At 38.7% G+C, this 25,207-nt stretch overlaps 1 protein-coding gene across 1 annotated transcript in view; it reads left to right on the top strand.

Moving 5' to 3' along the window:
- The first annotated feature begins 227 nt into the window (after nucleotides 1–227).
- The window catches only part of LOC140241269 (coiled-coil domain-containing protein 180-like), a 40,885-nt gene continuing 15,905 nt past the window's right edge, over nucleotides 228–25,207 (top strand). Inside the window, exons 1-25 of the mRNA XM_072321018.1 lie at nucleotides 228–349; nucleotides 1,831–1,908; nucleotides 2,388–2,575; nucleotides 3,125–3,213; nucleotides 3,919–4,028; nucleotides 4,772–4,838; nucleotides 5,783–5,820; nucleotides 6,608–6,742; nucleotides 7,284–7,543; nucleotides 8,429–8,548; nucleotides 8,878–9,046; nucleotides 9,839–9,961; nucleotides 10,308–10,481; nucleotides 11,301–11,416; nucleotides 13,499–13,625; nucleotides 14,337–14,513; nucleotides 15,972–16,034; nucleotides 17,192–17,454; nucleotides 18,694–18,775; nucleotides 19,494–19,768; nucleotides 20,788–20,934; nucleotides 22,237–22,413; nucleotides 22,919–23,102; nucleotides 23,654–23,812; nucleotides 24,400–24,554. Coding sequence (XP_072177119.1) covers nucleotides 1,840–1,908; nucleotides 2,388–2,575; nucleotides 3,125–3,213; nucleotides 3,919–4,028; nucleotides 4,772–4,838; nucleotides 5,783–5,820; nucleotides 6,608–6,742; nucleotides 7,284–7,543; nucleotides 8,429–8,548; nucleotides 8,878–9,046; nucleotides 9,839–9,961; nucleotides 10,308–10,481; nucleotides 11,301–11,416; nucleotides 13,499–13,625; nucleotides 14,337–14,513; nucleotides 15,972–16,034; nucleotides 17,192–17,454; nucleotides 18,694–18,775; nucleotides 19,494–19,768; nucleotides 20,788–20,934; nucleotides 22,237–22,413; nucleotides 22,919–23,102; nucleotides 23,654–23,812; nucleotides 24,400–24,554 — 3,467 coding nt within the window. The 5' untranslated portion in view covers nucleotides 228–349; nucleotides 1,831–1,839. The remainder of the gene's footprint in view (nucleotides 350–1,830; nucleotides 1,909–2,387; nucleotides 2,576–3,124; nucleotides 3,214–3,918; nucleotides 4,029–4,771; nucleotides 4,839–5,782; nucleotides 5,821–6,607; nucleotides 6,743–7,283; nucleotides 7,544–8,428; nucleotides 8,549–8,877; nucleotides 9,047–9,838; nucleotides 9,962–10,307; nucleotides 10,482–11,300; nucleotides 11,417–13,498; nucleotides 13,626–14,336; nucleotides 14,514–15,971; nucleotides 16,035–17,191; nucleotides 17,455–18,693; nucleotides 18,776–19,493; nucleotides 19,769–20,787; nucleotides 20,935–22,236; nucleotides 22,414–22,918; nucleotides 23,103–23,653; nucleotides 23,813–24,399; nucleotides 24,555–25,207) is intronic.

Genomic DNA, 25,207 nt, shown 5'->3' with positions numbered 1-25,207 from the left:
CAGAATTGATCTTACGCTAGATTCATTGAGTTATACTATCAATCTGGATATATCGAGCGAAATCAATCGTAACTTTTTTTTTTTTTTTAATGAAATGGGCCGCAATACCCAGTTTAGATTCTTTGATCTCAACCACTGATCTTTTATCTCAGCGCGCTCGCGGATCAGCGGTGATCACTGATCATTACCAGGGAGCTCGGAGACCTCTCAAATTGGCAACGGTTACCAAGCAACAGGCGTCAATATCCGAAGGAAAGTTCTATAAAAGACGCATAAAATGATGCTTTCAGCCAATTTGTTACGTTAGATTGGAATGGAGGATGTTTAGAAAAGTTAGACATCTCAGGTGGTAAGTTTCCACTGCAGATAAAAATTCGTATTCCTGTGAAATATTACATGTCTGTATGGTCAGTCGTGCTATATCGAATCTGCGATCGAGTAGACGTGTAGTCCCATACGCTAGGTTATATGTTTGTAAGGCCCAATGTCCCGGCTACGTAAATTCTTCATGCATGTCTAACTCCAGTTAAGACTCTTGACTCAACTCAAGACTCAACAGGGCTTATGGCAGTGTCTGATATACCGTAGTGGAGGAGCGGAGTGAAACCCATCATTTTCTGGGCTGTCTTGATATGCAGATGCTTTTGTCAGTTTTGCACATAGACTATTTTGGGCAAAAATTGTGAAATTATTCCCACCGCAGTGTGCGTGTTCCCGTGGCACCAAGGCCGCGGCATTGCGGCCGGGTTAGGTTTAATTTAGGGTTGTATTTATGGTTTACTTAGTCGAAAGACATTAGGAAGTTCTTCCAATAGTAGAAGGGAGAGAGAAAAAAAAGAAAGAACAATGGGGAAAATATGAAAGAAGGAAGGGTGAAAAATGCTATTTAATTCAGGTATGGAAATCGGTGTTCGGCCCTGCCACTGACTGTCACTTGACACTGTGTCAATCACATCACATGTAAACGCCATTCGGTGGGGCCACATTCACAAGTATTATACAGCTAACAGTAGGCCTACAACACTGTAACCGTGCTTATGTACTGCGTGCTGAATGCCACACAGTGCAGTGGGGCTGAATTCACGAGTATAAACAGGCAAGCCGCCATAGTACAAACACTGATGTAACTGAGACAGGCGCAGAGGTGGGGCCTATTTCACAAGTAGGCCTAGGCCTATGTCATATTCTGCACAATTTTACCATGTTTTTTTTTTCTCTTTTTTTCTCTCTTTTTTTTTTTTTTAGTTTTGAATGTTATTGTCCAGGGACCAGGTCCCGTTGCATAAAACTTTTTTAGCAACCTTAAAAAATTCAGGTTGGGATTTGCCCAACCTGAATTTTTTAAGGTTGCTAACCTAAGAATGTAAAATCCGTTGCATAAAAACTCTGGTTGGGAGCTTCCAACCGGAATTTTGTGATTTCAACCGGAAAAAAATCCGGTTGGAGTTTTATGCAACGGGCCCCCTGCAGGTCTAACATCAGGGAAAACTTTTGCAGGTAAAACTGCAGCAGTTCAGAAAATTAGAATTTACTCAAAAAAACAAAAAAAAAGTGTATGAACACTGTTATTCAATCACCACGCAACACAAGCTATCTGTGTGACAAGTGCCATGGAATTGCACTTGGAGTCAATTTTCTTTTAGTTTCTGTAATCTATCAAGGGTTGTACCAATATGCATGGCACTAATTTACTGTTACATTGTATGTTTTAACATTTTTTAACAGTATTTTTAGTTTGTCTGTTTGCTTGTTTTTTTACTTTGTTTCATGGTTGTTTATCATGTCACCTGTCTTACCATATTTCTGTAATTTTTTTTCTCTTCTGACTAGATAAGTACCATGACAGAGACACAGGCAGTCCGTGTTGTGCCCTCAGGGCACATATACAAGCAAATATTTGATGCACAGGTGAGTGTAGTTTGATTAGAAAAAGATCTTTGTTATTCAAGCAGTTACAACTAATTTTCTACCTAAATGCGTTGAAGAATAAAATGGTAAAAAGGACTGAAAAAAAGAAGAATTTGACTGTGAGCCAGTCCAAATCAGTCATTTCGAGAACTTCTGCTGATTTTTCCTTTCCAATCAATTTAGTTTGTCTCAGAGACCTAAAAGTACATTCTTTGAAATGTCCAGACAGATCTACATGTACACAACAAGCTGTCATGACTGTCTGATAAATGACCTCTGATATAAATGACCACTGCTTTCAACAAAACATCACCATATTGCTGTAATATCAGAGCATGAAATGAAAAATTCAAAAAGTTGATAGAGAACTGTCATTGTAGTTCAATTACAAGTGGGGGTATGGAGGGTGGAAGAAATGTCAGTAGTGCCAATTGCTCAAAAATCCAATCCATGCAATTTCATAATTTTCACCAATGTAGGTGCAACTTGTGAAAACCCTGGAACAGACTGATCATCCCAAGCAGCAGAGTGAGCCCAAGACTACATCCATTCCCCTGGTCCATGAGGACAGAACAGAGATGGGGAAGAGTTTACTCCCCTCACGGCACATCAAATGGCTTGAGAGTCTGCCAAACAACCGCGACACTGAAAATCCTGTGCTGTACAGGTGAGACCAAGAATTATGCAAAGTGTAGCGACAGAAATGTTTGCAAGCGTTTGCAGTTCTATCTGACCTACTGTAAATAATATCAGACTGTTAACAATTTCTCAGATGTAGCTCAATTCCTTCAAAATCAATTCCATCAAAATTGTTGTTCTTTGTATGATTGACGTGACTTAATAGGTGATACAGTTTGTAGAGACCTATTTGGATTATGCATGTAGAATAGTACATAGCTGTGATTTGTAAGATACAGCCATGTAGGTCTCCTTTAGCCGACAAAAAGAGAATAAAGAAAAAGTGTACAGTGTCTACTCTCTTCAGCTTTAGTTGGCTTCCCATTTGATGTTTGTTTTTGAGCAACATGCTATTTTTTTTTTAATTCCTTGAAGGCATGAGGAAATGATAGTTGGGCAGGTGAGGATAAGATGGGTCATGAGACTCGGTATACATTGTAAGTCTGTAAAAGTAGTGGGTATGTGCATGAGCACATGCTTGAAAATGAACCCTGATGGCCCACTGTATGCCTTTGATGATTTGTGTTGTTCTTCTCAGACATTCTATTGAGAGTGCCCAGAAAAAGGCTGAGGAACCAGTCTCTGTGATTGCTGGGAGAGAAGTCAGAGGACTGGCAAGCACTGTTGGTAAGTCATGTCCAGATAGTAGGCTCAGACAGAAGCTGTGTATTCTTTTAATCCAACCTGAACCACTCTCCTTCTTCCCTGAAGGAGTAGTTGGATGGCAGTCAAGACTGGCACTCACACACATTCTTAACCCTTGTATTTGTTTATGTTGTCACAAACATCGGTTAGTAACATGCTCGTGTTCCATAATGATATTTTGATAATCCTTTGGAACACACTGAATCCCCTCCACTCTGTAAACTAAATGGCCTGAAGCACAAAAAGTTTGTCATTGCGACACCTCCTCCTCCAATTTCTTGCAAATAAAAGAAAAAAATGAAACAAAATGGCTGATTGACTCTATGCTTGTCAAAATCACTCATGTACAAACTTGAAATTGTATGTGTATGTGTATGTGTGTCTGTGTGTGTTTCATAGATGAATTGTTATGGTCTGAGAATTATTATTCCTTCCAACATTCATGTCAAAGGAATTTCCAATATTTTTTTTTTTTTATTTGTATGTAGTATGATCTTTAGGGTCTTTATTTTTCTGTACTGTGGTAATATTTCAGGATAAGGCAAAGCTGAAGCTCATATCAAATGCAATATGCAGCTATGTTACTGGGTGCTTTTTTTTTCAACATTTACACTTGTACAAAATGAATGAATTGAATACACATTGTTGACAGTTTCATTGTCTCCTTTTGCTCATTTGATTGAATAGAAGCAGAGAAGTTGGGATCAGACATCATTGACCGACTAGCAGAGAGTAGGAGAGTGAGGCATGAGGAAGCCACTGAGGATCTCCACCATGAATTCACCATCATCGCCAATGTGAGACCATCACTCTCAAATCCCTAATCCATCCTCTAGCACTTTCACTTTTCCTTATTTTTATATCTCTCATATTCAGTTTTGTTGCTCGTCCTTTGAAACTAATGGTAGCAATTTGCATTTGTGAATTTTATCTTTATATCAGCTATTGATTACCCATGTCAAATTTTTGCCAGTATCCTGTGCAGAGGAGCATTGCTAACCCATTATCCCTGTAATATAACAATTTTCCATAGATATAGTACATGGTTCAGCCAGTTCTGAGGGGCAGTGAGGTAGATCATAGCTGTATATGTTTCTCAGGCGTACTTGAATGCCCAAAACAATGCTGGACAATACAGCTATAATTTTTTTTTTTTCTTGCACTTGCACCAAAATACTGCAGAATTATATTACATGTGAAATTTTCTGTGTAATTTCCTTTTATTATTGGGCACATATTCCTTTTTATATCTTATTGTCTGAATATGGATTGTATTAATCATTTGTTTGTTTGTTTGTGTGTTTACAGTCGTCTTTGAAATGAAAACTGAATATGATTGTTTTGAATTCAGTTCTGTTTTACATTCACAACCTGATAGGCTTTATTTTTGTAATGAAAAGACATTATAATCATGATAATATCATTATAATAGTATAGCTTGTACTGTTTACCTTTTGCAATTTATCTTAGAATTCATGGACTACTTGATTTTGAATAATTTTGCCTTCTTATTTCTTGAATCACTCTTCATCCCACACAGGATATAGAACCCAAGATTGCTGCTGCAGGGGAAATACTTCTCAAGAAACTTGAAGAAAATGACAAAGGTTAGCATCCAAATTTGCCTGTATCCTGAGACTGAACTGAGGGAATACTAAGAATTGAAGTATTTTACATTTTAGTAATTCTTTTCTTTGGCCAAAAAGCAAGGTTTGTTGAGGTTTTTGCCAACAATATCTCTCCAGTAAAGAATTGTGTTCCAACCTGGCCAAACAACCTTCTCAGTACTACTTGTCATGATAAGTGTGTGCGGGAAACAGATAGGGGCATTGGTAGCAGATGAATCAAAGAGTGGACACATGTATAAAAGGAAAAGTATTTCCCTTCTTTGAATTACGTCTGAAGTTGGCAATGCACCATGTCATTCTTTAGAGAAAAAAAAAATTGTTGGTGCTGAAATATTCAGAGAGGAAAAACTGGGATTCAAAACCGAGTCAAGCTGTGCAAATACACATTTGTCTGTCCTATGACACTAGTGTTTCACCAATTGTCATTGAATCTGTTGAATCTAAAGATACACACAGTATCTGTGGGTAGTAGTCTATAGATGTAGTTATAATGTCAGCTTATCCATTCTTTATTACTTACAGTGAGTCACATGTCAAACTGCTCTATAGACTCAACTTCCCTGTCCACAAACAGCATGATTTTTTAAATGTCCCCTCCATTTTGTTCAAGACAAAATTTTGGGTGGTTACAGCTGATATTCAGACTATTCTGTTGTTTTCATGACATTACATTTTCAAAGGGAATGCTGCATGTGTGTACTTGCTAAATAATGCTACGTACTGATACTTGTACAATATGCCAAGTACTTCAAAATTCAGCATGGAGACACCAATGCTGACAAGGGTTACTCAGCCCTTTACCAGAAAAATGAAACACACCAAATTGTACAGCCAAACACTGTATTGTTTTACTTCTCACACGAAGAATAATTTTCATTATTGAATGTTATCATGTTTGTTCTTATTCCATTCTCCCTCTGCAGAAATTGACAAGATGCTGGCAAAGATAGCTGATGATGATGTAAGTTTGTTTGAACTACACAAACCTTGACCTAGCTCATAGAATTGTCTCTTGTGATGCTTTCCTTTAGACATATATGTGATCATGTGATTGCAGTGTGTTACAGTTTTGCAGCCAAGCTTTGAGCAACATCCCATATTTATCAGCTATATGTGTGCATGTGTGGATGCAAACTGAATACTGATGAATGAATGCTATAACTCCACTGAGAGATTCAGTTAGTCAGTGTCTATTTGCCTGTAATGGAGTTGTCTGTCTCATTTTTTTTTTTTTTTTTAAAGACTTATTCTGCTTGTCACTGGGTGAAGGAACAATAATATTAGCTTGAGAGTGTACTGGTATGTGAGTGAATAGAGGGTAGTTTGCTTGTTATTTGTTGATAGACATGTGAAATCAAAAATGATTACAGACTTGGAAGAGAAAATTATTGCAATATATTTCTCTCTGTTTGTGTCATGTTATTCATGTATATATGGTATATTGCAATTGTACGGCCAGATAAATAATGATGATGATAATGATAATAATACCATTTATGTTTTCTACCTATTATCAAAATCATGTCAAGGAATATAGGGAACAGAGTGGAAGTTAAGGGATGTAGATTACACTTCTAGGGACTTTGAAAGAGGAAGTCATTCAGTACGAATAGAAGAATTCACTTCTTCCAGTGTTTGCCTTGAAGTATCTATTCAAGTCCAGCTGATGCATTAATCAAAACCTTTCTTCAGTATAAGTTCCAGTTTTCCACAAAGTCTGAATCTTTCATGGCTTTCTCAATGTGCAGGATTTGAAAGGTTACCATCTCTCTGAGCTAGTCAGCTTGTGGGATGACATAGAGCAGCAGGCATCCATACGCAGACATTACATCGATGAAATGGACACCACTCTGCAAGCTCTTGAAGATGACAGACTAAAGAAGGTAAATTGTGCAGTTTTAGAGTGTACACATTTTGCTCAGTAGTAGTTGTTTCAGACTATCTTCTTAGTGGGAAGCAATCTTAAGAGGTTTTACTATTATTTTCCTTTGCTACACGCACATGTATGTACCTTCACCCAAATGAAGTACAGTTTTAGTTTCACATCTGGGCAGTAGATGCAGCATGCATAAATCCCTCGGTAGAATTTGTTACTTTGTACATTATCAATTCAAAGTATTTTCTGAAGTTGCCATGGCAAGAGGCTCTGGTACCAATGATGTTTTGGTATCATTTGGTTCTGAAAAGGGCCTAATGTTTTGTCTTGTTTTGTTTTGTTTTGTTTGTTTGTTTGTTTTTTATTACTACTCATACTAGACATGATTTTGTTTTACGATGCACCAAAAATCACTGGAGCCTGGCTGACTTCAAGAACAAACTATCTTTGCGAAAAGAATCCATACATTGTTGTAGAAAACTTGCAAAACCATCAGAGCTGTTTTGAAAATGACAGAATGTGTGCATCTCTTCAATGCCCATCCACAGTTGAAAAATGTGCTGAAATCCTACGCCAAGAAGATGGAGGGCATTGCCTATCTGATGCCACCAGACGTCCAGCGACTCATCGAGAAGGAGTCCACCATCATCAACCAGACGCTCCTGTCAAACCGGCGTGCCTACACCGACCTCCAGGCCCGCCTCATGAAGACGGACATCGAGCGAGACAAGAACCACCACCGTGTGTGGGAGGACCGCCTCGCAGACTGGAGAAAACTCAACATCGACATCGCCATCAAGAAGTTTATGTATGTACTTTGAGAAATCCCTGATTTTCCTGTACACCATCTTGCATGGGGACAGTTTATGTCCCGCATACCTTGTTACAATAGATAGGCTGTCTCATTGCCTATTGTCATTTATGAATAGCTCGTGTGAGTTTGTTCAGTAGTTCACGCGATTATGGTTATGATCTTCTTAATGTACAGCCTTTGCTAGGGATATTCTATTTCAAGAATGTACTTGACTTGTCGTAATTCCATCACATCCATGTGCTAGGTGTTAAGTAGAAAGTTATGCAAGTGTTGAAAGTTAAACTCTTTCTCTAAATCTGTACCATCCTAGAACAGACAGACAGTCAGACAGGCAGTCTTTTTGTGTGTACAGTTGTTTACTTGTATTGATATTTGTGGGTTATTTTCAAATTTGCACTAATTTATTAAAGCATTTGCTAACATATCATGCCCAAACAATGTCCCAAGACTTTTTTTTTTTGGGGGGGGGGGGCACATAGGTCATTCAGAGAAAATTTTTATTTCACTCCTCAAAACATGGACGCATTTCGTTCGAACGTTTGCCAAAAGTTTTCTGTTTATCAAACAGTGTGGAAGCTTGTAAGCGTTAGCAAATTACAGCTACTGCTAACTAACCAAGACTGATGATATTCTGTCTTGACAAAATGATGATGACAGTTAAAAAATCACAGTAAAAAAAAAAAAAAAAACAGAAAGCTTCATTCTCTTCTTCCTTCCATCTTTGTTTAGGGTTGTTGTTTCATTCCCCCAATCATCATTTTCTCTTGTGGTAAGTATCATAAGTTTCCTGTCAGCAGAGGACCTGTCCTAAGGATGATGGTGATGTTTTTGTCCCTGAATCTGTCATAAATTTCAGTCGCACTGTTTCTTCGTTGACAGGGAATTCATGCAGAGTGAGAGAATCGTCAACCCACCAAAGATCAATGCCTTGATGGACAAACTATACACGGAGCAAGTCAAGCTGAATAAGGGCCGTCTTGACATACTGGATAACCTCAAGTAAGTTTTGTTTGAAGTGTGTGTATGTTTGAATGGTCTACCCCTTAATTTATAAACTTTACTAGGTTGTAGGCATCTACTACTCACAAGTTCCCTTCTGTGATATTGAGCTGCATCATAAAGAATCAGTCATGAGTCTTTATTCCATAATTTGAATAATCTTGATATTTTATTCTTGATATTGTGTTGACAATACCAGACATAAAATACAAATTGACTCTATTTGACAATTAGCATTATTTTCATATGGATAACTTTTGTGAAATAATGTCTCCCAAGAAGGTGACTCAGATCAAATGTGGACTCTTTGTCTCCTTGTCTGTGAGCAGTGAAATGAAGCCACCGAAATCCAGCAAGACGGCAGCATACCAGTGGAACAAGGAGATTGTTAGCTCCTGTCAGCGGATTGAACAGCTTCATGTGACCTACTTAGATCAGCTCCATGAGGAATATGAGAGTGTGTGCAAAGAGTGCTTGGACCACGTAGAGAACTTCCAGGTATGGCAACTCTTTAGTCACTCTTTGAAGCATTAGTAGAAAGTGTTATGGAACTGTTACAGATTGTTACTACTGTCATTGTGGAAATGTAAAATGTTGACAGTTAGAATTTGCAATTTGGACAAGTTGTTTTTACCCACCATGTCCCTCTCAACCCAGGTGTATAAATGGGTGCCTGGCCAACGCCAGGGTTATAACAATGGCAGGGCCCTCTGGTAGAGCAGGGGCAACACTGAAGTGGCTATCCCTGATAAAGGAGACCATATTATTATTGTGTTGTTGTTGTTGTTATGATGGTGATGATTTCAAAATGATTATTTCATAATGTGACACATTGTGGTAAATCATCTCATAACTTTGGGGGAATTTACTGCAAGTATATAGGTGGATTCAGTGAATGCAGAAATGTTCAAAGAATATATCAGTGAAGTATGAGGAAAATCTGACAGTCCATTCAAAAGTTACAAAGTTTTGGTTGACTTAATGTGCCATTACAGCTGGATCAGAAAGCTACAAAAGTTCTTGATGCCACTCAAATGAAAAAACAAAAACAAAAACAAAAACAATAACCACTGGGAGTGGTTGGGGTGGGGGGGGGGGGGAGGTCAGTGGGAGGAGTTAGTTTTAGTGTCAGACAAAGGGTTGGAATCACATTCATAATTTCCCAATTGTATTGTTTGAAATTACATACCACCGTATCTGCACCTGCGTTAGGAATAATATGGATATTTACTTGATGCAGAAACAAGTGGTAGGTTTTCATCAAGCTTTGTTTTCTCTCTCCCCTCTTAGACGGAGCTCATAGAGGCGGGAGTCTGCTCAGACCAGAAAGTGGTCGAGGTCACTGAAGATGAGATCTTACCTGAGGTCGGCCGATGCCAGGAGAAATTTGAGCACACACTGGAAGACATGGATGTGAGTATAACACATCACAGAAAGTCCTGGAAAATTCTAAACTTTATTTCACATCTATGGATCATGCCTTACATCGGTCACAACAGTAGGAAGAAGAATACTGGTATTATTGTACAAACTCATTGTAAGCATATGTTAGTCAAGCACACTTAATTTCTTGACGAGGTATATATCAGTACCTTAACTGTCTATTTTCCACCATTTTAGCAATATATCAGTATCTTCCACCATTTTCAGTTTGTAAAAGATGTATGAATGTGATTTCTGATCCATTATGCACATCTAGTGGTTGTAGAAAGATAGATATGACTGGGAAAGAAACCACTTTTCTTTCCCTCACTCCCAGTTATCCCTGGAGAGGCTCGCAGAGCGCCACGCCCACCAGCTGCGCTCCCTGTTCAAGTTCACCCAGGGCGCCGCCCACTTGTGGGACGTCCACGAGATCAACCTGGCAAAGAAGGAGCGGCAGCTGCAGGAGCAGCTTGAAGAGTGTCGTCGGCAACACGACAACCTCAACCAGGTTTGTTACTGCCAGGATGATGATAATGATGATTGCTGAAACACTGATGATGATAATGATGGTTATGCAGATAGTGATGAGGACAGTGTTGAAGATGATGGTGGTAATGATCAACCGTGATGATGATGATGATGATGATGATGATGATGATGATGATGATGATGGTGATGGGGGTGATGATGATGATGGTGATGGGGGTGATGATGATGATGATGATGATGATGGTGATGATGATGGTGATGGGGGTGATGATGATGATGATGTAGATTGCAATGCAAACAATGATGATTGTGGTGACGATGCTAATGATAACAGTAGTGATGATTATCATCATGACCATCCTCATTATTGTATCATGCTCTTAAATGTGGAATTTTTGATACCTTACTGTGCAATTTGAATTTCCATCATGAAATTATATTTTGATGTGATCATTGACAGCAGATTTTGTGACACAAACAGTTACAACCTGGAAAATCAAAGTGGTAATTGTGATAAAAGTGTACACAAATGTCATACACTAAGCTATCTTTTTGACATCCAGTCGGTTCTTAAAATGAGCTTTGACTGATAATCACAAGCCGCAATGTGTTATGACGAGATCTGGATGTAGGCTCTATGTATAAGCAACATCTTAGATGAAATTGCTTATCTGGTGATTTTTTTTTTTGTTTTTTTGTTTTTTGTGAGGCTAGATAATGTCTATATGGCTACAAATAGATCAGATAATGACATGTATTGGAATAACAGACTCCTTGTGAGAAATCAGTGGATTGTTTCTCCCTACAACCTATGACTTGACTCCTTTCATCTTTCCAGGACATGGAAGCCAACCTTGACATCTTGATGGATCGCTTGAGGCAAGAGAGCAGTGAGGAGGCCCTCAAGAACATGCTGGAGAAAGCAGGACAGATGCTGGACAAGGTCAAGGAGAGGTAAGACGGTCTGCCGTCTATCAACCCTAGCTCCCTGAGATAGCACATCACTGACTGCCGTACCATCCCCATGTACGATGTACTGTGCACTGGAAAAAGACGCACAAAGCCAGACTGAAAATTGATGGCAAGATTTCACGCGTCATGGTGTATGGTCTGTCTATCAACCCTAGCTCCCTGAGATAGCACATCACTGCCGTACCATCCCCATGTAGAATGTACTGTGCACTGGAAAAAGACGCACAAAGCCAGACTGAAAATTGATGGCAAGATTTCACGCGTCATGGTGTATGGTCTGTCTATCAACCCTAGCTCCCTGAGATAGCACATCACTGCCGTACCATCCCCATGTACAATGTACTGTGCACTGGAAAAAGACGCACAAAGCCAGACTGAAAATTGATGGCAAGATTTCACGCGTCATGGTGTATGGTCTGTCTATCAACCCTAGCTCCCTGAGATAGCACATCACTGCCGTACCATCCCCATGTACAATGTACTGTGCACTGGAAAAAGACGCACAAAGCCAGACTGAAAATTGATGGCAAGATTTCACGCGTCATGGTGTATGGTCTGTCTATCAACCCTAGCTCCCTGAGATAGCACATCACTGCCGTACCATCCCCATGTACAATGTACTGTGCACTGGAAAAAGACGCACAAAGCCAGACTGAAAATTGATGGCAAGATTTCACGCGTCGTGGTGTATGGTCTGTTGGATTTAATGATCAAGAATCATCATCTTTCCCTTTGTGTTGAATATTTGATATCTTTGTAAGATATTCTTCAGAATTCTTCTCCCAGATTGCATTGGAAATCCCAGTGGGAGCATCCCAGATTTGATGATGTGACATATCCTTATTGTGTCATAGAGACCAGATATGTGACCGTGCATCACAAAAGAAACAAAAAGTCGCACGCACTGATTTTGTGTTAGGACTGAAAAAAGTTGAAATGGGTCAACCCATCCAATCTAGAGTTTTTCATAGTTTCTGAAAGAGCAACTCTTCTTCTACATTATACTAAAGTTTGGGATCATAAAACGAACAGGAACTTGTGTTTTTAGCAGTTTTTCTTGAACACTTCATGGTGGAATAGTGTGATTAGGTGTTTCTCTCTTCATTTCTTAAAAACCCTGTCCATACTCTTCACTTTCAACTCCAATAACTTTGGAATGAATGATGCTACTGCCTTGAAAGTTGGCATTAATCATTTACAGATTGTGTTTATAAAGCATGCTTAATTTCAGCTTAATCTAATAATCCCTTCATTGTTGTTGCTCTGGTGGTTAACATCCTTCTTTTCTTTTCTTTTTTTGGTTCCATTCATCGCACAGCTAGCACGGCTTGAAAAAGTTTAAAGGGACAGTATAGTATTGGTGGAGATGAAAATTGGGCTTTTAACTTTTTGCGAGATACCAAGAAAGCACTTATGATAAAGTACAGAGCATACCATTTCAAAAGGAATTCAAAGTTTATTTGATGAAAATCGGGTTTGGAATGACCGAAACATCCAAAAACAAAGTAAAACAAAGCGATCGTAATAAAGTGTGGGTCCCACACTTTATAAGAATCACTCTTTTTTGGATATCTCAGCCATTTTAAAACCAATTTTTATCAAATAAACGTTGAATTCCTCGTAGAATTACATGCTCTTTCATATTTCATAAGAGGTTTCTCATTATCTCACCAAAAAAGTTAGAAACTTGAAATTAGGTCTCAACCAAAACTGTACGATCCCTTTAAGCGCTTGAATAGACCCTGTACTTCAGAGCCTCTTTTCTCAGTTCACACTTTCCAAAGTGTGTGCTTTCTTTCCAACATTAGGATAGGTTAGGAGAGTCCATTTGAATTGAGATACACATCATTTTAAAGCTTGAAGTCTGCTCTTTCAGGATCTGCTCTTAACTAAAAATCCATGTGTGGCGACTTTTTGTTGGTTTTGTGATACAGGGTCACACATATATCCCTCTCTAATTACCAATACCAGCTTTCATTATGTTTATGATTTGTCTGTTTTAGTCTGGTAGTTAGTGAGCTGTCAGCTCATAATATTTGTATTTTTGCTTCCTCCGTGAAACAGCTACTTCACCTTCTACAAGGACCAAGAGGATATCGTCAAGGGTTACCCAGACATGATCAGTGAGGAGCTCCAGAGATACGATGGCTCTCTCTGCACTTTCTTTGGAGTGGACAGAGTTGATCCCACCGTAAGTCATTTGCATGTTATCCTGCAAGATATTGATGTTAGATTTGTAAGGCAGGGGGAGGGGTAACTCCGATTAGAATAGATGATGCACATTTTAGCTGTACTATGTATACTAGCCACATATCTTGACTGAACACAGGTCAAATTTGTTGAGACATACAGTGCATGTTTGAAGCCTAGAAGGTCTAGAAAGGGCATTAATCAATCAGTTTAATCACATGTTTCATCGGGAACATTGTTACTTCACTTTTGTTTTGCTTGTTACTGATAATCAGTTGTAGTGTATCTTCACAAGGATGTAAGTTTTGATTTCATTTTAATTTGAAGAATCTGATATCAGCCAATATACGATGAAAGTTTGACACCTAGTCTTATTGATTATCAGATTTGTTTACTTTTTTTCTTTCAACCTTTCCAAATATGTGTGAAGGACTTTTCATGTTTTAGCAATGTTTGTAGTCAGAAATTTGTGGTTAGCATTTTCAGACTTAACACACCTGTGTTCTAGATTCTAAATACCCCTGTGTTCAGACCACGGTAGAAGGTACAAGCATGATTGACAGTTCCTTTTGAGGGACATGATAATAATTTCATATTTCATTACGAAAATTTGCAACACTAGCAGATTAAAGCAACTCCCATCTGACAGTGTATTGTTGTAAGTATTCAATCATTTTTAATGTATGGCTGTTTTCTCCTGGTACGTGAGAAGAAGGAAGGAGAGACTGGTGAGGAGAACCAGCAGCAAGAAGGGCAGGAGAAGGAGGAGATGAAGAAGGAGACAGATGGCTCCCAGAAGGATTCTCAGAGCCCATCACAAGCTGGGAGTAAAGCCAGCAGCCAGGAGGGATCAGGGAGTCGGCCAGAGAGCTCCCACTCTGTCAAATCGGTAAGCTTTTAGCTAGACGCTTGTCATCTTTTCCCCCGCTGGCATCGTACCATAATTATCATCCCTTATTTCATTCCCTTTGTAGAGGACAAGAAAGTACAATGAGGAATTTGATTTCAGGATTTTAAACTTTTACTGAAGAGATGTTGTGGTTATGTACCTCAGAAACAACTAGATCTTTCAAAAGGTACATTACCGTCATTTCCTGTCATTGATGTAGTTGGTCTTCAGCTCAAAGCTAAAGGGTCTCTGTACTGTGAGCCCTAAATGACTTCATAACCCTTGATTTTTCATTATCCTTGACCAGCTAAATCCTTCCAGACCCTTAAAATCTCCCCATCTACTTTTCTGTCTCCTTTCAATTTCAAGTTCTATCTCTCGTGTCTTTTAACATAGAGTGCTTCTCTTGCACTCATTGCAATCAGCTTAACTCATCCTCTTTGCAATAAAAGGCTATTCCAAAGGACAAACTCTTATAATTTGTATAAGGTCAATGAACTTGTTGCTCATGTTATTTAACCTTAGAGTCCTCCGGCCTCTGTCTTGTGCATGCATGTACATAATTTTGTCTAACCCTTTCCCCATGCTGTGTGTGTGCCCTCAATGTCTATATCATCTTTCTTTGTTACAACCACTTCATGTACACAACTAGAGTTCACTTTGCTGTATTGTACAATAACTTCAGACAGTTTACACACCCTGTGCCTTCCGTAATATATGTCTCTTGGTGAATATATTATTCAGCTTTAGTGAGCATGAGCAGACCGTGGGTGTCGTCATGCCATACTTTTGTTCAGAATAGTACTTGTCTTAATTTGTATTGATAAGCATAAATCATCACATCTAAATTGACAAAAAGATGCAATATAGTATTTCAAAAAATTTGGATTTATTTGGTAGAAGTGAATGGCAAAAGTTGAATTCAAATATTTCATTGCTCTGCTTTCAGTTTTGCTTGTTTTTTCTTCTTCTTCTTCCTTTTTTTTTTTTTTTTTTTGAGCGCACTAAATATTTAGGCAATGCTCAGAAACTCTTCCTCGAGCTGTGTTTCACTTGCCATCACACTGGTCATCATTTGAAATTTTGTGAAACTTCAGACTCCATGCCCCATTCAGAATGAGATTTGTTCCTTTTTCTGAACACCAAAGCTGAGCTGTTGAAATCATTGTATGAAAACGGATTATTCATCATTGTGGTATCATGATATCAGATCCCTTGAAACTGGAGCAAAAGTTAGGTTTGACATTCACCAAGAGACAAGGTAGCTCAAGATGGGCTTGTTACCAAAGGATCCTACCAAGCCATGAGTATACTATAAAGTACTCTATACCTGCTGTCACTGTGCATGCACCATGCTGGCATTCCATGCATGAAGCACTAATGTCTTTGTCTGTCTTAACCACCTGTTACTCAATGTCTACCTCTGTCCACCTGTGTCCACTCATGTCCACTCTCCAGTCTGTCAACAAGAAAAGTGTTAGTTTGAGAAGGACAGCACTCTCTTCTGATGTCAAGTCCAGGGTGAGTCTAGGATTGATCCAGTCTGAAAACTGCACCTCTTTATTCAGATGTAGTGCATCTCATATTCCAAAAGATTTGAGTGTTCATTCATTCATTTATTCAGTTCAGATACATTATAATAGTCATTGATTGTTGTGTTCATGATATATGTGTTTTCGATTCGTCATTTCCTATTGATCATTGTTTTTACAGCATTATTATATGAAATTCATGAAGGCCTATGTGTTATTGTGACCAAACAATTCACATTTTCCTAAACAATGCTGACTTTCAAGTTTGCAAGGTCAGATATCTCGTGAAGTTCTTGAAGCAACTAAATCATCTAGGCCTACAGCATCATCTTACAGACTTACTTTAACCTGACACTTTGTATAAGTAAACACTCCATGTGTTTTGCAAAGACAGTGATTTTTTTACAAAATTCTTCCATTAAAAGATCAAACAAAGAGTGATTCTTAAAGGACAAGTTCACCTTCATTAACATAAGGATTAAGAGAATACAACAATATTAGTAGAACACATCAGTGAAAGTTTGAGGAAAATTGGACAATCGATGCAAAAGTTATGAATTTTTAAAACTTTTGTGTTGGAACCGCTGGATGAGGAGACTACTAATGCTTGTGATGTCATATGAGTACAACAGTATAAAGAAAATGTAAAGAAAATTCAACATATTTTCACTTTTTTCGCATAATAAAAGAGCACTTGACTTGCCTCTTTCAAAGGCAATTGGAATAATATTACCCGTAACATATGCCAGTAACGAGTCAAGGGAATGTGTACTTTTTTCAAAAGATGAAATTTTGTGAAATTCTCTTTATATTTTCCTTATATTGTTGTACGCATGTGACATCATACACTGCAGTAGTCTTCTCATCCAGCGGTGACTGCACAAAAACTTCAAAAATTTATAAATTTTGAACGGATTGTCCGATTTCCTCAAACTTTCAATGATGTGTTCTACTAATATTGCTACATTCTCTCAATCCTTATGATAATGAAGGTGAACTTGTCCTGTAATGAGTGTGACCTTCATATGCACTGATCCATTCTCACGGCCAGAAAGCAACTCCGAAGAATCCTCAAGAATTATGAATGAAGTTTACCCTTTCCACATTCCAGTTAGTACATTTCCTGTGTGTCTCTCATATATACAGAGCTCCTCTGCACAACCAGGCAACTCATCCTCAGAGACCATCAACCAGGATTCGGTTCCCCCTGTCGTCAGGGAAGTCCTTTCGACCTCCAATGGCACCAACTTCTACGTCCTGACCGTGGGTGGGGCTCTGGGATTGGAGGAGGAGGAGCCTGGACAGGGCGGGGACTCCCGGGAGGGAGGTGTGCCAGAGGAATGGTCACGCCCAGTTTTCCTGCAAAACGTCACCATTCCGGCTGAAATGCTGCAGAACTTGCGGAAGAAGTGAGTGACATCTCAGAATCTCTCTCTGACAGCATCACTAAGTTTACATCCATCTCTCTCTCTGTCATTTTCTGTATTTACAAGTGATCTGTTGATTTGTTCATATAAGTCCATTTATTGATTTATCATAATTTTTTTGATACATTAAAGGTAGGGGATACCTTTTACAGACCTCCCAAAATGCAGCAAAACATTAAATATGAACCTCAGGGGACTTGTTTAGGCCACTGCTGAGAAATTTGGAAGTCAACAGTTATCTACAATTTGAATAATGCACAAAACTCAACTACTCAGTAGTTCTGTGTGTCAGCCACACTTAAGCCTTTTTGTTGCAGTCTTCTGTATTTTTTATTGATAAACACAAATCTAAAAGTATAAGAGCTGATGTAATAACATATAGAGTGTGTGGCAAGAATGTATATAGAAATGTTTGTAAGTTTTGATGAACTTTCTTCACAAAATATACATGATGGACACACATGCAGTGCATGGGTCTGCAAAGGTAGCCTAGTGATGTACTGGAATTTAAGGTGAGCCCCGAAAAAATTCAATTCAAAATCTAACGGTCAATAAAAATGTACTAAATGTTACCTTCCACTTTCAATACTTTATGGGAGTTTCTAAAATGATACTCTCTTCAACATACCACTGTATTTATACAACTCTTCATTTGAGGCATGCAAATGGGATTCCCTGCCTTTAAGAATCACACTTTGTAGAGATAAAGAATATGCACCATGAGATTTTAAATGAATGTAATATAATAATGGTGGGAAATAATTGTGATGGTCATAAATGTAAGACAAAGAATAAGGGCTTTCAACTGAACGCGACAATGGGTGGAAGGAAAAAAAAAAAGTTTATACATTTGAATACCTGAATGTAATAACGACCGAAGTCCATTAGAGAAAATTTAGGGAAAATAGCAATGAATACTTAATTTCCTACTGCCTTTAGGGTTTTCACTTATTGGGATGTTATTCATACAAATTCTAATATAAAACAGTCACTTGAATGATAATCTGCATTTGCATGACTTCGTAAATGGTTTCCAAAGGCGATAGCCAAATTTGAACTTGGGTCGTTCTTATATTCAGGTAGTCATATGTGTAATTCTACTTTAAATGGAGAATTGGATCATGAAGACATATGCCCATATTTCTGGAATATTTGAAACAACAGGGGCATTATGAACACAAACCAGCTCCTTGTTAAATTTTCTTTTGATTGCTTTTACAGCATGCGAGCCTCCTTTCTAGAGCACCTGGAAGAGTGGATGGTGTATGCCATGGAGAGAGCACACAGTGTGGTGGCTGCTAAGGTAAGGTGGAGTGTGATATCAGATAGTACTTGGCAATCTAATGCAGTATCCAAATAATGATAATTGACAATTTTATGGTAATATGTAATTCCATCAATGGGCATGTGAGGAGAATATTGATTATTACCCAGTACAAGTGTCAGTCAGACATTATATTTGAAACCTTGGGGAAAGTAATAATTTACTCTTACCTTCACAGACACTGAGTGTGATGAAAAAGTTTTACTTATTCTGTGTGCCAAATATATGAATCATTGCTGCCTCCTAAAGATCTTGTCAAATGTCCCTTTTTTCTGTGAATAAGTATAACATCTATGTAGAAACTTGCTGAATTGAAATGTGAAATAAAAATGCCGGTTAAGTCAGAATTTTGGGTGTTTCTTTGCATATTTAGATCATTGTCATGAGCTGACTACATACATGACTAACAGACAAACATGGATTTTAAGAAAGGTAGAAAACTGCTTGTATATGTTGTTATTGTGTGATACAAACATAATTACATGAACCGTGAAGTCATAATTTTGATAAGTACAGCTCAGTGACAGAAAGAGAAAAAAGGAAAACAAGTTGACGATATTTTTTTTTCATTCATTTTCAGCTTCCTAAATGAAGGCATGGCTAAATGTTTCTCTGTCAGCTTTGAGGAGGAAGAATGTGAAAAAAAGTTTTTCATGTCACTATTGATGATCGCATTTTATTTCTTGACCACTGACAGATGGAAGAGCTGAAGAGTGAGTTGGACCTTCGTCTCCACCTACACGAGCCACGCCCCCAGCGCACAGAGCTGGATGTTCACAACGTGCGGGCTGCCGAACTTTTGCTCCACCAGGAGCGAGTGACCAAGCACTCTCGCGGTGTGTCTGGCGCCCTCTCAGAGATCAAGCAGCGCTTCGCCGCCATGCAGAAGGAACACGACGGAGTGGTCGAGCGCTTCCGCCAAGACATTGACGCCATGGAGAACGTCTTCATCAATGCTTCCCGCTCTGCCGAGTAAGACACGCCCACGCACTAATGTGTTTCTTAATGCATAGTTGTCCTCATGATCACCTTGATGTCTGTATATACATAGTGTAATTGATGTTTAACATGCCATATTGCAACCTCATTGTCAAATGAGGAAGTTAGCTATCATATATCTAGAATTGGGTTTAGCTGTAATAGTTTCATTGTCTCTTTTCTATATGGTTGACTATTCAAAGATGTGTTTGTTTTTAAATGGTATCAGAATGAAGTGTGTAATCACATTTTATGAGCACTGTCTTCTACTAATTACACAATTGAACTACCTGGTAATCCATGATTATCAGTTATCCAATTGTTGCTGGAGACTGGTAATGAAATTTAATCCCCGGTAAATGTCGTACAAACACTCTGTGTCACAGAGCTGCAACTAAGAAGTTTTCATGATATTCAGTATACTTTTCTTTTTTCATCATTCACAATAAAAAAAAAAAGAAAGTTTTTAAAATAACAGATATGTTGCATGCTTAATACAAGCAATTTTCTCAATATTAATCTAACTGTGACTTTTGCCTGTAGAATATGTTATTTCATGGGGTCTAGGGCAATTACCCCCTGGGCAAATACCCAGGACTCTTCCCCTAACCCTAACCCTAATCCTAATCCTAATCCTGAACCCATCCTAAGCCTAATCTTTACTCTAATCCTAAACCTAACCCTAATCTTTACTCTAACCTTACCATTAACCAGTATTTAGCCGGTGGGGGGGGGGGGGGGGGAATAATTGCCCTGGTACATATTTTATGATGAATCATTTTTTGTCTGTTTTTTTTTTTTGTCTGCAGAGGTTGGCATCCCTGCTTTCTAGATAGTAAAAAAATCCATTACATGAATGGGGAAATTAAGAAATTGAGTCATAAGGAACAGGCAAAAAAGTTAAGAAAGTTAGAAAGTTAGAAAAAGTAATTATTGGATACTAGTGTGCCTAAAACCATGTATGTGAAAAAATATACACTCATGCACTGATGATTGCATGCCTCCCTCTGCAGCTTGGTGGCGCTGTCACACCAAGTCAACACCAAAGTGGAGAGCCACATGGACGTCATCAGGGCATCCCTCAGGCAGTTCAGACAGTACCTGGACGACACACTGCAGATGCTGCGGGAGTCCAACGCCAGATTCATCAAGTCTTTCAAGTGAGTTTGAAATCTTGTCTGTTTTGTATCTATTAGTATGCATATGTGTATATGTTCAAATTGTATGTATGTATGTATGTTTGAATGTATTATATGTACATACAAGTGTATGTTTGTTTGTGTGTATATTTGTATGTATAATTGGCTGTATGTATAATATATATACCTGAATGAAATGATTGATGTTCTTGTGTAGGACCAATATCTTTAACCCTAAAAAGACTGGGCTATTTTGGTAGCTCGAAAGACTGGGGGGGCCTAAAGGGCCCCCCTTAAGATCTCAGCCGTGGATCGCACGATCGCCGCGGAAATTTGCACTATGGTAGTGTGCGATGTAATCTACAAGATCGTAGATTTAAATTTTACAAAATAGTCTTCTTTTATTTTATTTTGATTAATTATGCTAATTTATGCGAGAAATCAGACTCTTTGATCTAAATCAGTAAATAAAGCTCCAAAACTGCTCATTTTTGGTCTAATTATTCTTTGTGGCATTCTTAGCAAATGTGCTTGAAATAAAAATTCGGTATCAAAATTAATTTCTTATGTATTTTATTGTTTTATGAATTTCTTATGTATTTCTTTGTTTTTTCGACCTTTTGTTTTGTTGTTTTTTTAACAAAATTTGTGGCAGACACTTTTTGAAGCATAATACTCCTAAAACAAATTAATTTTAGCAATTGAGAGTAAAAATAAGCATATTTATATGAACCATGTGAAAAAAATTAATTTGCATTGACTTTGTACACAAAATCACATTTTTGAGCCATTTTCGGCCTCACGTGCATGTACAAAAAGTTATGTAACTTCAGAACCGTAGCCCCGGGCGTCACAAATTTGGTGTCAAAATGTGCAGGAAACTCAAAAGAAAAAAGTCATAGAGCATCGCGGCGAGAGCATTGCGTGTTGCAGAGTAATCGCGCGAAATGTCGAGGGGGGGGGGCCTTTTAGGCCCCCCCAGTCTTTTTAGGGTTAAAAACACAACTGTTTTGAATTATAATAATTATATAGGTGTGACTCGTATGTATGTAATGCAGTCTTCTAACATTTTATCTGCTTGCATTTCCAAGAGTGTCAATGCTATTATGTGTTAAATGTTGATTTGTATAGTCTCAAGAATGTAGTTCATTCAATATATTATGTGAGTTCCCTTGTGTAATTTCTTCATTCTTTCCACGCTTGAAACATATTTGGCCATGATACAAACCTATTCAAAGGAAACTTTGTCTGAGTGAACTGGAACACAATTTTTGCATTGCCTAAGGCTTCAATTGACTGTATTCATAAAATGTTTCCCCTCAGGCTATTTTCCGATGGAGGTAACTTTTCCCCGGAGGAGGTGGAGGCCTACAAGAAGAAACTGGAGAAGCTGGCCATCAAGATAGACTCGGCGGAGGGATTTGTTATGGCCGACCTGGAGGGCATGGAGGCAAGGAGACTGACGCAGGCCACCAACATTGCTGGCAAGTTTGAAGACAGGTGAGGCCGTGGTGGGAAGATGCTGGTCGGGGATCGTTCTGTACCGTTGCAGTTGCAGTTCTATCATTTGGCACTGTGCAAGATTTCCCAGGTGCTTGTTGTTTGAAGAAAACTTCAGATTGTTAAGCAGGCTTTGAACATGGCAACCAAATTAGAAGGCATGCAAAAGTGTGAAGAGGCAAAAAATATTTGTGATATAGTACCAGTCTTATTGTGAAAGAAGTTAAAACATTCAGATAAGCCAGTGAGTTTTGATTGGAACATTGTATTAAAGTGACAAATAATAATAACATTAGAGCAGTGGCTCTGACGATATGCCACGATAATTGTCAATGATAACCATTTGTTGGTGATAATCTCATGTCATCTTTAACCCATTGAAGACTAGTCCAGAGTATACTCGGGCAGGTGTCTGTGGGAAGTGAGTGCTAAAGCAAAATCAGTCCATCCTCAACAAGTTAACATGCACCCTCTTTTGTCACGTTCACCGCCGTGTTCTCATCAGATTCAAGAGTCACCTGTTTGACCTGACGTTCATTGAGAAGTTGAGCCGGTGGCTGAACAACACCCAGGTGAAGATCAAGGGAGAGGTGGCGGCCAGTAACACTCAGGCACAGAACCTCATGAGGCTGCTTAACACGCTGGAAACCAGAGTGGACGCTTGCGAGCGTCCCAATCTGGACAAGGAGGTGTGTATGGACTCTTGCCCTTATTTTCACTCACTTGGGGGGTTCCTCTTTTTTTGCTGCAACAGTCACTGAGCATTTTTTGAGACGTATTCTGAAGAATAAGATGAATGCACAGAGCACCTCTGCCAGTCAGGGCTACAAAACACATGGAATCTGTCTTACTGATAGCCAAGTTTACACATTATAGAACTAGCATATTCATTCCTTTAGTTGAAGCTCCTGAGTTTACCGATTTTAGGGTAATGCCGTCATGACAACAAGACTAAGATTTGCTGTTGTTTTTAGTTGTTTTAATAAGGTCTTGATGAATTCAATCAGCTATTTGGCAATTTCCTTTAACTGCAAAAGGTTCCTTAAGTATGTTAAATAGCAACAGTTGAGTGGTAATCAATTGCACTAATGACAAGATTGCGTGTCAGCTTTCTCTGGTCAGTTGGTTTGTTGTTCAAGTTTGGCATCATACTTAATTTTGTCTTTTTTAATTTGATTTTACTTTTTATTTTGGATGGAAGCAGTGGTTGTGACTATGGTTCTTTGCGTGTCCTTTGCAGCAAATTACCCCTGGAGAGCTACTGGAGACCCTCCCAGCAACCTTCCAAGCCTTTGATGAGAGGGCCCAGTACCTGAACTGTGCCAAGCACCTCCTGGTCAACCCACCCTCTATAGTCGGTGCTCCAGTATCGCGAGGCAACCAGAACCCTATTGTAAAGGTACTTTGAAATGGATTTTGTTTGGGATTGAATGAATTTGACAGTATTCAGTATGTTATGAGTCCTCCATTTTGATTAACTTGGCCAAACAAACAAACAAAGAATTACAGTGTTAATCATGATACAGTGTATCTTGTCCACATGACAACATTTCTGCTATTATCTTGTCTCTCAAAACCTATTATTTTGGTCGTTAAAGACTATTACCACTTTTGACAAGAAGTTGTTCAAGGCCACGACAAACAGAAACAAAGATGATGAAAAAAAAGTCCACAAGTACTTACACTGGGAAAACTAAGAATATATCAGATGATTTCACAAGCATTTCAGATAATTCGCTTCTCCAAGGTGATTATTTATTTGACCTTATAGTATCAATCTTTTCAACAGTAATTGTGACTCTGTTGTAAGCTCAGTGTCTGTGAAGCTCTAGCTTAGTTTGTAGCAAGGCCCTTCAAGTTTTACTTAGTCAGTACTCTTACCATTGATCCTTAGGTCTCTTTTGAAAGCAAACATGTTGGTCATTCTGATCCAAACAAGCTGACCATTCACTGTCTTGTCTATCTGTCTGTCTTGCCTCTCCACAGGTTGGGTTTTCTGGTGACCAAGGAGCCCCAGGACCCCAGCCCCCTAGCACCGCCACTGCCCAGACCCCGATGACCTCCACTACGGCTGCTGCCCTCAAGGCCAGTAAGATGCAGTCTGAAGATGCTGCGGTTTCAATCATCAAAAACATTTTAACGTGAGTAAAGAGCTAAGTATTGAAGGCAGACAAGTGTACAGTGTTTGTATTTGAGGCAAGTTTGCAAATACAAGTGAAGAATTGTGCAGTATCATGGGAAGTAGTTTTTTTTTTTTTTTGGGGGGGGGGGGCTGAAATATGTGCTTGCTGAAAAATTATAGAAAATTGATACAGTGCACTCCCATTAAACAAAGTCCTCAGGACCAATGGTTTTCTTTCGTTGTATCGAAACTACCCCCTGGACAATGGACAACTACCCCAGACCCTTCCTCTTACCCTAACCCTAATCCTAATCCTGAGCCTAATCCTAGCCCTAACCCAAACCCTAACCTTAAACCTAACCCTAACCCTACTCTTTACTCTAACCCTATGTCTGACCAGTATTTAGCCGGGGGTAATTGTCCTCAGGGGGGTAATTACCATGATACGCAAAATTTCTTTGTAGCTGAACAGGTAAACACTATAAATACATGTAGACTGTAATTTTGTGACCTTAATTTTTCTCGACATAACTAGAATTTCATTATAACCGTGTTCATTACAACAGAAGTGCATTGTAGTTGGAATGATAGTTATGATGATGTGGAATATGATGATGTCAGCTATTGAGATATAAACGTGATGCGACATTTTATTAGGTGATCCGAGTATCC

This window comes from Diadema setosum, chromosome 17 (genome assembly GCF_964275005.1).
Source record: "Diadema setosum chromosome 17, eeDiaSeto1, whole genome shotgun sequence".
In the NCBI taxonomy this organism is placed as follows: Eukaryota; Metazoa; Echinodermata; class Echinoidea; order Diadematoida; family Diadematidae; genus Diadema; species Diadema setosum.
The sequence above is the reverse complement of the archived record's forward strand: the minus strand, read 5'-3'. Positions and strand labels throughout refer to the sequence as shown.